Source organism: Protobothrops mucrosquamatus, unplaced genomic scaffold (assembly GCF_001527695.2).
Source record: "Protobothrops mucrosquamatus isolate PMUCROS unplaced genomic scaffold, P.Mucros_1.0 scaffold108, whole genome shotgun sequence".
NCBI lineage: Eukaryota > Metazoa > Chordata > Lepidosauria > Squamata > Viperidae > Protobothrops > Protobothrops mucrosquamatus.
In genome coordinates, this window is record NW_015386480.1 from 31032 (window position 1) to 46246 (window position 15215).

The 15215-nt window shown below is 43.2% G+C and overlaps 2 protein-coding genes across 2 annotated transcripts in view; one reads left to right on the plus strand and one right to left on the minus strand.

The window, feature by feature from the left end:
• The window catches only part of HEPH (hephaestin), a gene marked incomplete at its 3' end in the record, with an annotated part of 41203 nt that extends 29920 nt beyond the window's left edge, over positions 1-11283 (minus strand). Inside the window, exons 1-2 of the mRNA XM_015812699.1 lie at positions 11272-11283; positions 701-906 (exon numbers count right to left, since the gene is read on the minus strand). Coding sequence (XP_015668185.1) covers positions 701-873 — 173 coding nt within the window. The remainder of the gene's footprint in view (positions 1-700; positions 907-11271) is intronic.
• A 440-nt stretch (positions 11284-11723) lies between these two features.
• LOC107284615 (heat shock factor protein 3) overlaps positions 11724-15215 on the plus strand; it is a 54507-nt gene continuing 51015 nt past the window's right edge. The window contains exon 1 of the mRNA XM_015812706.1: positions 11724-11880. Coding sequence (XP_015668192.1) covers positions 11749-11880 — 132 coding nt within the window. The 5' untranslated portion in view covers positions 11724-11748. The remainder of the gene's footprint in view (positions 11881-15215) is intronic.

Here is a 15215-nt window from a genome sequence, read left to right on the forward strand (position 1 = left end):
CTGGGATCTGGGAAAAGAGAGGATGAGTGATCGTCGCCCGGAAGAACTGTGGGGTGGGGGCTGCTTGGGAACACTTAAAACATTGAAGGGTGGGAGAGAATTCCCCAGATCCTGTGTAGCATGCCTGCAATCATTTTCTCTTAATAAAGATGCCTGTTGGAAGAGATATTCCAAGAGTTCTGTCTTCTTAAGGTGTAAAGTGAGGTGGATCTTTACAATACCATTTAGACTTCCCAAAATTAAATCATTAATTTAAAGCGTGCATTAAAAATATCCAAAAACTCATGAAATTAAAAATATTAGTAATATTGCCTGAAATCCTGGAGATAAAATGGCTGAAAATCTGTGAAAATTAGAAATCCTATAAAATTTCAAGCAGTTTTAATTTTATTAATTTCCCTAGGTTTGTGGTTGAATCTGCCCTCTGAAAAGGTGACTGATTACCCTGCAGCTAGTTTTAGGGAAGGGAAACTCCCTGATCTATGATGAAAACTTTTGAACATTTCCCTCTGATAATCAATGAACATTTTCTACATTATAAATACTGTAGTGTGGAAATTCTCCCATTTTTTTAAGATAAAAGATGTTTGCCACTGCACCTCACAAGTTGTGATACATGCAATACATTTCAGTTTTGTGTATGCAACTCGGAAGTGATTTGATGTGCCCAGGTTGTGGGGATGGAGAAAGTGAGACTCACGAGTCATTCATAATGCTCTGTCCGGTGATCACATTCTTTCCCAATGGAATGTAGTTCCACTCTACATTATGGATCCCCAAATAGTAGAGTCTGGTAGCTCCATCCACCAGAAGAACCAGCGAAAGGAAATGGAGACAAAGGACAGAGAACTGTATTCGCTGACAGGAACACATCAAAGCGCTGAAAGTCCCTCCAGGACTCGGGATCTGAAAAAAGGGATGGAATAAAAATAATACAACATTGAATAACAGAGTTGGAAGGGACCTTGGAGGTCTTCTAGTCCAACCCCTTGCTCAAGCAGGAGACCCTACCATTCCAGACAAATGGCTGTCCAGTCTCTTCTTGAAAGCCTCCAGTGGTGGAGCACTCACAGCCTCTGAAGGCGAGCTGTTCCACTGGTTGTTTTCACTGTCAGGAAATTTCTTCTTAGTTCTAGGTATAGTCTCTCCTGTGCTGACTGGGGAATTCTGGGAGTTAGTCCAAGCATCTTAAGCTGCTGAGTGTCAATGCTGCAACTGAGCAAGGTACAGCCATTTTCCTACTCATTCTAGGTTGTCACATAGAACGGAGGGAGGAGGGGGTTGCCCAGGTGCTTCGCTAGTCATAATAATCTTTTGTCCCGTGGGAACCAAGGTCATCGGTTGCTCCCAAGCCTGCAGGCTGGGTGTTGTGAAAAAAGCCCACCAAAAAATTGCATTGGAGAACGTAGTTGCTTGCATAGCTTTATGGGTGGGATTTTTAACTTTGTACTGGGGAATTGTTACATGTGTATCCAGACTTGGTTTCACTCTTGACTGTGCCAATACTTTGTAACTAATAAACATGTTCTTTGAGGAATTTGCAAGCCTCAGTGTTCTGCTTTATTCATCTGTTTGTCGGAACCATGACACTGAGGTTGAGAAACATTGCACTACAATATTGACTAGGGTTCTAAGTCTGCGAGACATTACACTGGGAAAACTCAAATATGCTCTGGGTCATGGTTCACTGGGCAGGACACAAATTCTTTCCTGAAAATATAGTGTTATATAGCCAAGGCTTGTTTGTCTGGTGGGTCTTATGACAGATTTTCAAAATGAACAGCTAGATTAATATTAAATTTTCACGCCCTTTTCTCTGCAGCTCCCAGTGTTTAAAACATCTGACCCCTGTGGCAAGGTACACTTAGCTGGAGCCCTGCAAAAGATCCTGAGCGATTCTGCTGACTTCCTTGAAACTGGTTTCCTTCATAAAGTTTCCTTATCATGGCTGATTCATTAGCCTATAATGAGACACCAGGAAAAATATGCCAAGATACCACTGGTTTTTCTCTTTTTCCTGCTTTCCTGTTATCAACATGCTTAAACTTTGCCTTTACAAGTGGCCCTTGATTTACAGCCACAATTGTGCCCCAAAGTTTTGTTGCTAAGCGAGACATTTGTTAACCTTTCCTAGTACAGTTGTTAAGTAAATCATTGCAGTTGTTAAGATAGTAACATGGTTATTGAGTGAAACTGGCTTCCCCATTGACTTGACTTAACAGAAGGTTAACAGATATGACCCTGGGACACTGCAACCGTCATAAATATGAACTAGTTGTCAAGCATCTGAATTTTGGTCATGGGGATACTGCAATTGCCTTTGTAACTTTGAACGGTCATTAAATCAATGGTCGTAAGTCAAGGACTACTTGTACGCTGTTCTGATTTAATGTAGTAGGATTAATAGGCTGGAATCTTCTCTTCTTTACAATACAATTATCTTTTTAAATATGCAGACTGGGCACTTCTGTTCTTTTACATCCTTTCTATAGCAATTTGTGAAATTGTATTTCCATTGGGTAGCTTGTCAGGAAGAAATTTAGCATGAGTTATTTATTATCCAAATATATATCCAAATATCTATCCTGCAACGTAGCTACATTTTGCATCATCTTGTGCTCCATACACCAGTTGCTGCTAAAAATAAAGTACTGTGCTCTAGTTTGAAAGTGACTTGTATTTTTAGGATTTAAGAGATATGCCTTGGCTAGGGATGATTGTTTTTATGAGAAATCCTTTTGCAGGTTTGCAAGTAATTTGATTTTGTTGATCCATTGACTGTAACATTTCCATTTCTTTTTAGCAGCCTGGGGTTGAGATCACAAATCACAAAACCACCTGAAGAATGAATACCTTCTAATGAAGAGAGGTTCAAAAGTTTCCTCCTTCAAAATTCCCCATCTGATCAAATCCACATGCACCATGGTTTTCCCCAAATTCCCTTATTTTCATTGGAAACAATTGGAAAGCTTCTGAATAAAGTTTAGGCCCTCTGCAGCCTAAACCTTTCTTGAGAGTTTGCCATTCCATTGGCATGTCCATTTGCATATGTCCATTTAGGACTGTAGTCCTGATAACAACTTTCCTTTCAGCGAACCCAAAGGGTTTGCAATTAAGTTAAAAGACGGTTCCCTTACCTTGACAAAGAGAGATGCTCAGAAGCAGAAGCCACGAGAAAGAGTGAAGACATGCTCCAGAAGCATTTTCTTCCAGCATCTGATGTCCCAAGGAAATCTCTTGAGATTTAAAGGAGAGCAGGAGGGGCAAAGTCTCACTCATAAAACTGCAGTTGACTGTGGGCCTTTCTGCAAGGTCTGCGAATGGACCAGGCAGGATACGTGCATTTATTCATTTGCACCTCTTTCATTTTCAGTTTAAATAACCAGGACAACCTTGGCATAGTTTCCCACAGGTGGCATGCTAGTTTATGATGGGAGGAACCAGATGATAATATAGCAATAAAAAATAACTTTGTGATAAAAAGGCAGAAATGACTAATATATAGAGACTAATCCTGATACTTTCAAGAGGCTCCTTTGCACAATGTCTTTTAAATTTGGTAAAATATAACACCTAAGATTATTAAATACAGCAGTGATAATACAATAAAAATCATAACTAACAGATAAAAACTAAAGAAATAAGAACCCATACAATGTTTATAGAACTCATTGAATTGTTAAACCTAAATAATATTGAAACAGATGCCACTCTTTCCATGCTTACGATAGACAGACATTTCAAAATTGATTTACAAAAATAATTTCCAGTTTTTAACAACAGGTATGTACTTTCGTACCTATATAGAATTTTCTTGGTTTGCACAATTCATATGTCTTAAAGCATTCATTTAAAACTGAAAAATTAGAGGGTGCCAAACGACTGCCTTGCATGCGTGTATTCAGTGACACATCAAGATTTTTCTGCTATATGAATCAAGCTGGGTCTGATTGTGTGTGCATTTTTTTTATTTGCCTGAATCAGAGAAATGATTCTCAAAGGTCATTTCAGGACCTTTATTTTAGGGGAAAGATTACCCCTAGTAGTACAGGTCAGATGTGAACCTTCTATAGCCTTTTGGAAAGCTTGCAAGCAAAGGGTGCTCAGGGCATGGATTGACTCTGATTAGGATTGCACTTTTGGCAGGATCCATTTCTAAATTGCCTCAGGATCTCTGGGACCAGCAGAAACTTTTTTTGAAAAATTGATTGCAGAAGAGGGAAATTTTCTTGAGAGAAAACCTCATGTTTCTCAACCTTAGCAACTTTAACAGGTGTGGACTTCAACTTCCATGCTGATTATGGAATTCTGGGAGTTGAAGTCCATATCTCTCAAGAAACACAGGCTTAATCATTTCTTTGCAGCTTTGTATAATATCTATTTAAAAAAAAAACACACACAAACAACTGGCATGTACTATAGAGTGGGAAGAAATTCTCAATACTTCCAAGCTATTTTTCTAAGCTTATTTGCTGTACTAATTGAAGGAATACAGATACTCCCCATATAAAGGACATCTTTCGTTCCCAACAGGTTTAGAAAAAATGTTCACCATGCAAGAATATTTCTGTAATGTATTGCCAAGCAGAAGAGGGATCCACTGAATTTTTTTCATTTTAAACTGAAGATTACCATGTAGCCTTAATTTAAAGAAGAAAGGCAGCCTCTGTGCCCTGCTTCGGGATCTTCCCACACATACTGGAGCTGAGTCAAATAGACCAGGGGAATGGGGGCCCAGGTTTACCCCCAAAGCCCACATGAGCAACAGCATATGTGATTCGTGTGACTGATTTTCTAGTAAGGGTCTTTTGAGAAATGGGATTACTTTGGCAAAGACAGAGATCCTAGAAAAAGTGCAGAGAAGAGTAACAAAGATGGCATGGGATCTGGAGGCCAAATGATTGAGAATGCTGGGTATGTAAGAGAAGGACTAGGATGACACGATAGCAGTCTTCCAATATTTGAAGGGCAGTCATAGAGTAGAGGGAGTCAACTTATTCTCCAAAGTACCAGAAGGCAGTATAAACAGTAATGAGTGGAAGCTTGTTAAGGAGAGAGCCAATCTAGAACTAAGGAGAAATTTCCTGACTGTGAGAACAATTAATCATTAGAACGGCTTGCCTCCAGAAATCGTGTGTGTTCCATCATTGGAAGTTCTAAAGAAGAGATTCAATAGGCATTTGTCTGAAATGATAGAGAATCTCCTGCTTGAGCAGAGGGCTGGACTAGAAGATCTCCAAGGTCCCTTCCAACCCTTTTATTCTATGTTCTACAATCCACCTCTTTTGCAATCCAAATAGAAGGACCATTTCAAGAGAGTTTTCATTTTGGCTGATCCAATTATTGGTGCTGATTTTGATAACAAGCCTTATAAGATAGGAAACTGATGCTGTCTGGAAGAAATTGAGAAAAGTAGTTTTGAATAACATTTTTAAGGAACTCAATAAGAACAATAAATTAAAGTAAAATGGGAGCAGTCATAAGAATATATGTTTATCATAAATGTAAATAGAAACTTTGCTTTCTATTTTGTTTAGTTTTGATTAAACATAAAATTATATAATTTTGGTATCTTCCTTGAGAAAGGCAAATATTGGGGATTGCAGACCTTTCTTGGGAAAGTCAAATTTTGGGGATTGCAGATCTTCAAATATAAAAATGATCACCTTTTTCATTTCAGCTGCTGGTTCTCAGTTCAACTTACTAAGGAAGAATATAAAAAATACAAAGGAAGTGAGTCATCCCTCCCTCAAGCAATGCCCATGAGGTGGCTTCTAATTGAGGCTCGGCTGTGAGGGTCTTTCATGGCAAGACAAACAAGTGAGCCTTCAGAGGAGATCTAAGGAAAGGGATCTTACAGCCTCCATTAATTGTGTTTGCATTCTTAAATAAGACAAAGTGAATGGGACTTTCCTGAACTTTATACTCTCTGCACTCCCATAGATGGAGTCTAATATTTGCTTTAGAATTTGTAGACTGCTAATCAACTTGATAAAGAGTGCAACAAACAACACGCAACAAGTATTAGTCACCCACTCATTAACATGAAGAAATCTTTGCCTTGACTTTTGTGCATTAGAAGGGTCTGCTCCTTGAGATTTGGAGCTGTGGGTGCCACATGGACAATGGCGGGGAGTCACAATGGAGGTATTCAACAAAGTATTTTGATAGAGCTTCTGGTGAGCAATTGTGCTTTGCTGAGGAGGCTGGGCACCAGTGCCTCCAGCCCTTAGGGGTATCCGCAAGATAAGAGTCAAAGCAGTCAAGAAGGCAGCCACAATTGTTGGAGTGGAAGTTCTGCTTGTTTTTTATGTATGTTGCAATGCGGAGATTTAAAAAAAATAGCCAAAGTTTTCATTCCTGTGGCACTATCTTGGCATTTTTGATCGTTGAATGAAGCCGCCTCTGCCAGACCAGAAGAGCCGGCAAAATCTTCTGCTTGGAGCTCGGGAAAGGGGGATTCTCTGCACCAAAACCCAGTTCTGAGGGCAAGGAGCCCCTTTACAGAGTTCATCGAGAGCAGTGGACTTCATTTCCCAGCATTCTGGGAGATGAAGTCCACATATTTTTACAGTGGCGGAAGCTGAGAAATACTGATTCTCTCTCAACATTCTGCCACAAAGATAGGAAATCTTCTAAGAAATCTGCCGGATAGGTCAGCAAGCAACCAGCCTGATTTAAAAAAATGCTCCCTCCAGTTGTCAGGCTATGCAAAAGGTGCCCCTGGAAAGAAGCCTTGCCGAGAACCGAGAAGGTCAGTCTGGGAAAGCCAACGGATATGTGGCAGAACTTTATTCCCCCCCCCCATCGCCCCTGCTCTTCTGCCCACTTTTGCGTTTTTCTTGGCTGCTCCGCTTCAGAGGAGTAAGAAGCTGCGCTCCTCACTCCGGTTGGCCCAGGGATGGTGCCCGTGTTTGGCCCCAAGAAGCCGCACGCTGCTGGGGACCCTGAGGGGGGGGGAATCAGTTGCAAGGGCAGGTCAGGTTCTCCCCACCCTGTTTCAGCCTGTTCCAGGCTGAGCGACGCATCGGAGGTGTTCTGTCCCAGCCTACGTCCGTCTTTGTTACGTCACAAAAACAAACCCCTCTTTAACAGTAGGCTGGGAAAACCAACCCCTTTTTATTTCAAAAACAGTCCTGATAAGTTTTCCAAAAAACAAAAACAACAGAATACTTTTCCAACAGATAATTGGTTAAAAAAGCAAACAGAGCAGGAGTTAAACAAGACACTCATCGGTAAAACAAACAGACCATGATTCCTGGAAGTTCTTACAAACGGTTGCCTTCAGCAACCAGCACCGCCCACACCTCCTCTTTTTATACAGCAGTTCCAAGGCGTTGCCTCTCGGTGCCTTCTCCTTTTCCCCTGGAGTAGTCGCATTGACTGCTGCTGATTTACCCTCGCTAATTGCCTGCGTGTGCGAGCATCAATTAGCAAGTCCATCAGGTGTGAGTCGTCTGAGTCTGACTCAGTCCCCTCACACAGCTCAGCTTCATCAGGAACATGACTGGAGGGCCCAGGCTCTTCATCAAGCCATGAGTCTTGTAATTCATCAGAGCCTCCCTCTGACCCTGATGGCCCTTCAAATGCCTCCTCCACCTCCTCCTCAGATTCCTCAGACTCAGCTGTTGGGAACACAGGCTGGCACGGAATCACGACAGGAGGCGCCTGGACATCCCTCGGTCAAAGAGTCTGAGGAGACTCAGCCAGTGAGGCTGGAGGGAAACCAGCTGGGCACCTAACTATAACTATAACTATAACTATAACAAGAAAGCATAACCCCACCCCATAGTTCATTGGTCAGTTCAAATGGCCCAATCCCCAGGTGTTAGGGTCCTCGTGGGAACAGGGAGATAACATTGGGCTGTCTCTGGTTGTAGTTGTGATGTTTAGGCGGCTCTTGCACCTTCTCTGGGGTTGCAGAGATAAAGCAGTCCCCGGAGGTTGCATTCCATTCTTACCCTCCCTTTGCTAGCTGACAGTAAGGGATGGGAAAGTTCACAAGAAATAATGCAGGAAAGCAAAGTGTTACATTGTAGCAATAGAGGAAATCAAGGCAATAACCCTCAAGCACTCCGCCCTCCCTCCTGGCAGAACCTGGCAGAACCCAGGATGAGAAGAGAGAGATTTGTGTCAGGATGAAAGAGGAAAGAATAGCGAAAGGATTGGGGAACCTATTGATAGGGGTTCTAAGACACAACTTCTGGAGGGAAGCCGTTACACTGGTTCATTATTTTGTCAGGATTTTTTTCCTTTTGCTTCTCTCCTTGATTGGTTTCCCTCCGTTGTTTCCCATTTTCCTTTCTGGTGCTTTGGAGAACAGGCTGACACCCCTGTAAGGACCTGCCTCAATTAGACCTCCCAGGAAAACAGAACTCTTGAAGCAGACATCATTCCAAAAGAAAACTTTTATTGGAAGGTGTTGACAGCAGTAGTAGAAGGCAGGATCTGAGGATTTCCTGCGCAAATCAATAGGTTAAAAAAGAGACAATGTAAACCCCACCCCAGGTGTCCCTCCAGAATCCAGATGGTTCAAACAGGCCAACCCACAGGCATGAAAATGCTGTGAGAACGGAGCGATAAGGTGCCGCTTCCAAGGTTGTTAGGTCTTCGCGCTTCTTCTCCGCGTCCAGAGATAAGGCAGATGGTCAGAGGCACGTTCCATTCTCACCCCACGAAAGAAACATCAAAGAGGATAGAGCAGGGACTTCCGGTTCCAGTTTGCGGCGACTGCGGTCGTACGAAGAAAGTCGTCTCTTCGCCGGCCGATTCTTCTTCGCCGGTAGACCCTGAAGAGGGTTGAAAGTCGCCCTGGAGGGGCGACCACCGATGAGGAGGCTTTTTGGTGACTGCGGGAGGGCAGCAGCATCTCCCGCGGCTCCAGCTAACTCCTTAGGGCCGACGGAGCAAAGATCATCCTGTAAGATGGCCGATTATGCAGCTGCACCAGCCGAAAGTCACAAGAACATCTAAGCGTAAAGAACCACCGTGGATGATCCGGGTGAGACTTTTCCTTTTCCTCTCTTCACCCTATTTTTTCTCCTGTAAAAAGCCTTTTGGAATTAATTCCCTGCCCTGAGAGAGCGGCGTTTGTTTGTGTGGGAAGAAAAGCGCTGAATAAAAGGACAGAATAACTAACTCTAATGACTATATTTTACTTCTATTTACTCTGGGGTCCGAAAAAACCCTTTTATAGAGCTTTACTATATGATTTAGTTTAAATCTGGAGAATATTTCTTTTTATATATATTTTTAAAAAAGAAAAAGAAAAAAAGGAAAATTCATTTTATTGGTGTCTGGGAAAAGATTTTATAACCTACTGAGGACATCTTGTGGGGAAATTTAATACTGCAATTGCCTGCTTCTGTTTGAAGTTGAGGTTGGCTTTGACCTTCAAACTTTTATAAAAGGGAAAAGATAAAGAAGTTGATGAAGCTATTAGAAACTGTGGAGGTGGACATTGGTTAACTCTTATTAAATATAGCCTTCACCAAAAGATAAAAGGACTGCTTCTAACTATCATCGAAATGGAGAAACCCTATTTATAACTAAATTGTAAACTTATATTGGAAAAAAATCATGAAGCCACTGAGCAAATATGCGCTAAAATAAAAGAGATTACTACAGAAATAAGAGTCAGAAACCCTACTTCAAACCTTCAAACTGACTTCCAGATTTCAACTGACTATCTTATAGGCCAAAATATACCAGAAGAGGAATTAACCAACACCAAAGAGGAATTTATATCATCTTATATGCATCCTATTGAGATTTTTGATGATCAAAAGGTAATCTTAATTAAACTACATACAACTCCAAAAACAGGAATTGATGTACAAACACAATTTACTGAGAACTATGACAACTTTGATAATCAACTAACCATAAAACTGGATACAACTGAATATCTTACTCAGCTGAACCAAACACTGAGACTTGAATTTTTAAAGCAACAAGGGTCTAACTACAAAGGAGTCAGGCTCCGAAAACAGAGGATGGGATGTCTTCCCTTGACCCAAATGGCATCACAAGGAATAAAGGGAGATCTATTTATTGAAATAGAGGCTGTTATGGAAACCTGCTTGGCACAAAAAGAAAGCCAGAATAAGACTGAAAAAAGAGACTTAAAATTACATGTAATGGGTTAAAAAGGCTTTATATACAGATTGATTTAAGGTTTAAGATTCAGACTTAGAAGCGAGAGGAAAACTCGTGATTAGTAGAATATATATGTGAAATAGAGTAAGAATGTCTTTTGAAATAATATTTTATGTATGAAAATTATTTTGTAATGGAACAAGAATAAGAAAATGGAAGAGGCTTCAGAGATCTGGACGGATTTAACAATTAACTGAGTATGTGAAGTTAGTAAGATGTAATATGTGTAATATGTGTGTTTTAGATATGATAATTATTTGGATGAGATTTAAATCCTACCTAATGGACTGAAATGATTTTGTGTTTTGTTGTGTTCTGTTATAGAAATAGATTGACTGATAGATTATATATACATAGAGTTGATAAAATCAATGATTTATTAGATTAAGAATTAGAATATACCTGGAAATATTAGAATGTTATTGTTGGAATACTATGTGTATTTTAGAAGGGATACCCGAAGTGCTAATAATATGTTTATTCAAGATTAAATCGGATTATAGTAATTGTAAATTAGTAAAGCTTAAAAACAGGATTTGGATCTATATACCCTAAATATGTTATACTATTTGAGGGAAATAGAGAGGGAACATTTAATGCATTAAGTTGAATTATATATATATATATATATGACTTTGTTTTTGGATGATTGATTACCCCATCACCACGGTGTTTCTTGAGCACTTTGTTGTAAAAGTTAAAAAACCAATAAAACTTGTTTTTTTTTTTAAAAAAAGAGGGTAGAGCAGGGAACAAAGCAAAGGAAATGCACTCTAGCAGCCCCGAGTTCCCCCTCCCCCTCTCAGAAGACTGGCAGAACCCGAAAAGAACCAGAACTCCCAATGCACATAAAGACGGGTTCTGACACCCCCCCTTCTTTGTGGCAGCTTCTCAAATATTGGAACCCTGCCATCCTGTGCCGCCGCCCCCCCCCCCGCCGGTCCTCCTTTTCTCTCGACTGGCCATGCCCAACTCCTGCAACCCTTCTTCGTGTGATTCGGCCTCCGCTCCCCTTCCCCCAACCGTCTCTTCCCTGCGCTCTTTCCAAAGTCGCAACATCTTTTTCTATCAGGGTCACCGGAAGTGGGCGCAGTATCGAAAGTGGGGTCTTACCGGCAGTCGGAAAAGCTCCCGCGCTCAAGAGGAAAAACGGCTTTTCAAGCACTCGGCGGGGGGGGGGGAGGTCCTTGAGGGGCCACTTCCCTGCAGGAAACCCCGGAGAGCAGCGGGGCGAATTCCTTCCAGACTTCCTCAGCCGGAAGTGCGTCTGCTCCAATTGCCCGAGCGGCTTTAAGAAGCTGCAGCCGAGAAAACCCAGCGCTGCCCCGGGGAGCTGCGGGCAAAGGCTCGAGCACACCGACGCCGAGCGGATTCTCCTACGCCTCTTTTCCAAATCTCCCCGCTTTCCAGAGAACCGAGGAAAACCGGTCCCCAGCCCTGCGAAGAGGCGGGCTCAGCTTCGGGAACCGCCAATGAGACGCCGAGCCGGGAATGCGGGCGTGCCCCTTAAACGTGACGTCGGCCCGGCGACGTCCTTCGCCCCTCACGTCGTGCCGCCTACTGACGCCTGTCCGGCATCGCGGGTCGGTCATGAAGAAAGCGGTGGCGCTGGTGGGCGCGGGGCCGGCTTTGCCCGGCGCCTCCTCCGTCCCCGGCTTCCTGGCCAAACTTTGGGCCCTGGTCGAAGACCCCGGGAGCGACGACGTAATCTCGTGGAGCCGGGTGAGGATCGCAGGACGCATGCGCAGAGGCAGCGGGGGCAGCACCTTTCGCGGGGAGGGTGCTGCCCCCCCCCCGCCGCGGGCCGTTTCCCGGGGCCTGCCACGGAGCAGCTCTGTTAGGCCTGCCTGGGAAGGTGGAGCAGGCAGAGGGGAACCTTGGCAGCCCCGGGTTGAAAGGAGCCCGCCGAGCTCGCTCGCTCGCTCGCTCGCTCTCCCGGGCCTGGCGGCGACGGCTGTTTTCCTGCGGGGGTTTCATTACCCGAACTCGGCGGCGGGGTCATGGGCGCCAGCAAGGCCGAGGAGTTTGTTCTCAGTGAAGCCACAGTTGTGAGAGCGAAGCCCAACCCACCCCTTGCTGACTCCCATGACCCCGCCGCCGAGTTCGGGTAATGAAACTCCCGACAGGAAAACAGCTGTCGCCGCCGCCGCCGCCAGGCCCGGGAAGAGAGCGAGCGCCGAGGATCCCCGCCCCCCGTGACAAAGCTCCCGAGGAGGAGAAGCCGCCAGAGCCCACCGCGAAACGGGAGAAGAGCTGCGCGATTTTAGGCAAGTGGTGAGGGGAGCCGAGGGAGGCCGGAGCTCTGCTTCCAGCCGAGACGCCGCTAGGAGAGGCGTCTAGTGAAATCAGGCTCGGACCCTGGAAGACCTTGCCGGAGCCGGAGATCCTGGGGAGTGAATGGACGGGGTTTTGGTACTGGTGTCTCCGCGGCCATCGCCATCAATGAGCAGGAGAGGGCGAGGGGGGGGGGCTTGGACAGCGGCACCCCCACTTGCTGCTTCTTTCCTTGATCCTTTAATGCATTTATGGATAAGTATGAAAAGTGCTTATGGGGTCATGTGAGGTGCGTTAGGCCATAACTGGGCATATTTCTTATGCAGATGATACCCTTTTCTTGGCAGAGGACCCAGATGACTTGTAGCAAAATATGTAAGTTGTATTATGTAACAAAGAGCATCAAACTGAACAGTAATGCACCAAAGACTATCAAACCATGTGTTTGACAGGGAAGACAGAGGACTGCACATTAGACCTAATAATCCCAATACCTTAAAGTGGGAAGACCAGCTAATTGCCAATCAGTTTATTATGCGTAATTGTGAAACTCCTCTGCCGAAAATTTCTTGATAGGATGATCTAACAAAAAAAATTATAGCCAAGGAAGAATATGGGTTTATGGTTAGAGTCCTAAGATAAGATAAGATAACCTTTATTGTCATTTTTATACTGTGGGCACAATGGCACACATCAAAAATGAAATTTAGTTGCCCGTTCTCAAAGTGAAACACATACATGACACACACCTAAACATACTATGAGCAACATATGTATAGACCCACAGTGTTTTCCCTTCATCACCTCTCTGCAAAATATACCAGTCTACCAAAAGCATCTCTATGAGAAAAGTAACATTAATTTCTGAGGAATTTTGATGAAAATTAACTTCCTCTGTTAATTGCTGGCTACCCCAGTTAATTATTATGTTGCATGAAGGCACCTCAGTGACATAACTACAACTTCTAAAGTATTCAAACAGATCTTCTGTTCCTCCCCATTTGATTTTATACATGATACTGTCTAGGCCCTTAATAGAGCTAAATTTCATCCCTGACAAAATTTTCATTTTTCCATATGCTGAAAATATTGTTATTCTGTCTGTATTGCACGTGGGGCTGTGGGTCAGCTTCCACCTGCTAACATCTTTGGTTGATCTGAAATATCTATGTGAAAACTGAGGTAATTGTATTAACAAGGTGAAATGCTAAATCAGCCCCCATGTTTGAGAAATCGTCAACTACTAAATGGAGCAGGTGAAGCCATTTTAATATCTAGACATATACTTCCAGTCATCATCTTCCTGGAAACGCCACTCTTTAAACTTTCTTACCTATACCTGCTTCCTAATGCAATTAGATACACAACCTACAGGAGCAGCAACTATGCACCCACAGCAATCAAACTTCTAAAAGCCCAAGTGAGGAGTCCTTGGCGATCTCTGAGCTTGGCTGGTTTCTTGCAGACATGTCATTACCCAAACTGGCTAACATCAGTGCTAGACACCATTTAGCACTAATGATATGACCTAGTTAGGTAATGAAACGTCTGCAAGAAACCAGCCAAGCTCAGAGATCATCAAGGACCCCTCATTTCAGCCCTGAGCTACAAATGCTCTCCCTTGTGCTGTTGAAATGTGGCTGCTGCATGTGATACAAGTAGCACATTGTGGAAATAAAGCATGCATGAAAATAAAGAGGTGTCAACATTGTTGTCTCCACTACCCTCCATATCTGCAAGTACAAATGGGGAGGGATGTGGCTATGGCTCCAGACCTGCCATCTTGAAGATTTTGACCTTGCTTGTAAATGCCACTGGTGGCCCCTTGATCACTGAATATATTTATAGGCATAAATATGATACATGCTTATTGTACCACTCAAGGTGTGTTAGTTGGGACCCTAACCGGGTATATTCCTGTATACAGATGATGAACTCTTCTTGGCAATCAGGAGTATGAATTTGAAAATCAGGGCAGCAAAAGTCAAGTTGGTAATGCTTGACAGAAAAAATGGAGCTCTATCAGAGCCAGTATATGAATTTACAGCCAGTCCTCATTTAGAGATTGCGGGGTAGGACCTAGAGCATGAGATGTAGTCTGTTGTGAGGAAGGAACGTTAGTCTAAAGAAGTGCTATGTACAAGGGTGTATTCCACTTTGTTCTATGGAACTGAGAGTTTAGTACATTGGGAGAAACAGAAAAGGAAGTAGAATGCGGTGGGAGTGGGAAACTTAACAATAATGGGGTGAAGAATAAAGGGGTGCTAAATGAATGTGAATCGAGTACAGAAGAGAATAGTATAAAAGAAGTGTGCATTACAGGGGTTGATTGTATAAGCAGAATGAATAATGTTTGAATTGTAGAACATCTGTGAGAAAGAATAAATATATTTAGAGAAAGGCAAAAGCTGAGAAAATTGGAAGAGGTTGAGATCTTCAAAAAGAGACCAGGGAAACAAACAACAAAGGGCATTATATGAAATGGGGGTGGGTTTTTTTGATATAATGAAAGCAAGGATAGTTTTTGATGGAGAAATATAGTAAATGGTGTGGAGTAGATCCTTTGCTACATTACACCTAGGAGTGTGGCCTTCCGGGTGCGCTTCAAGGTGTTAGTAACAACTTTTAAAGCGCTCCATGGCAATGGACCTAGGTATTTGCAAGACCGCCTCCTACCAAACACCTCCCTTCGACCAGTCCGCTCCCACAGAGAGGGCCTCCTTAGAGTGCCGTCGGCCAGACAATGCCGGCTGGCGACCCCCAGGGGGAGAGCCTTCTCTGTG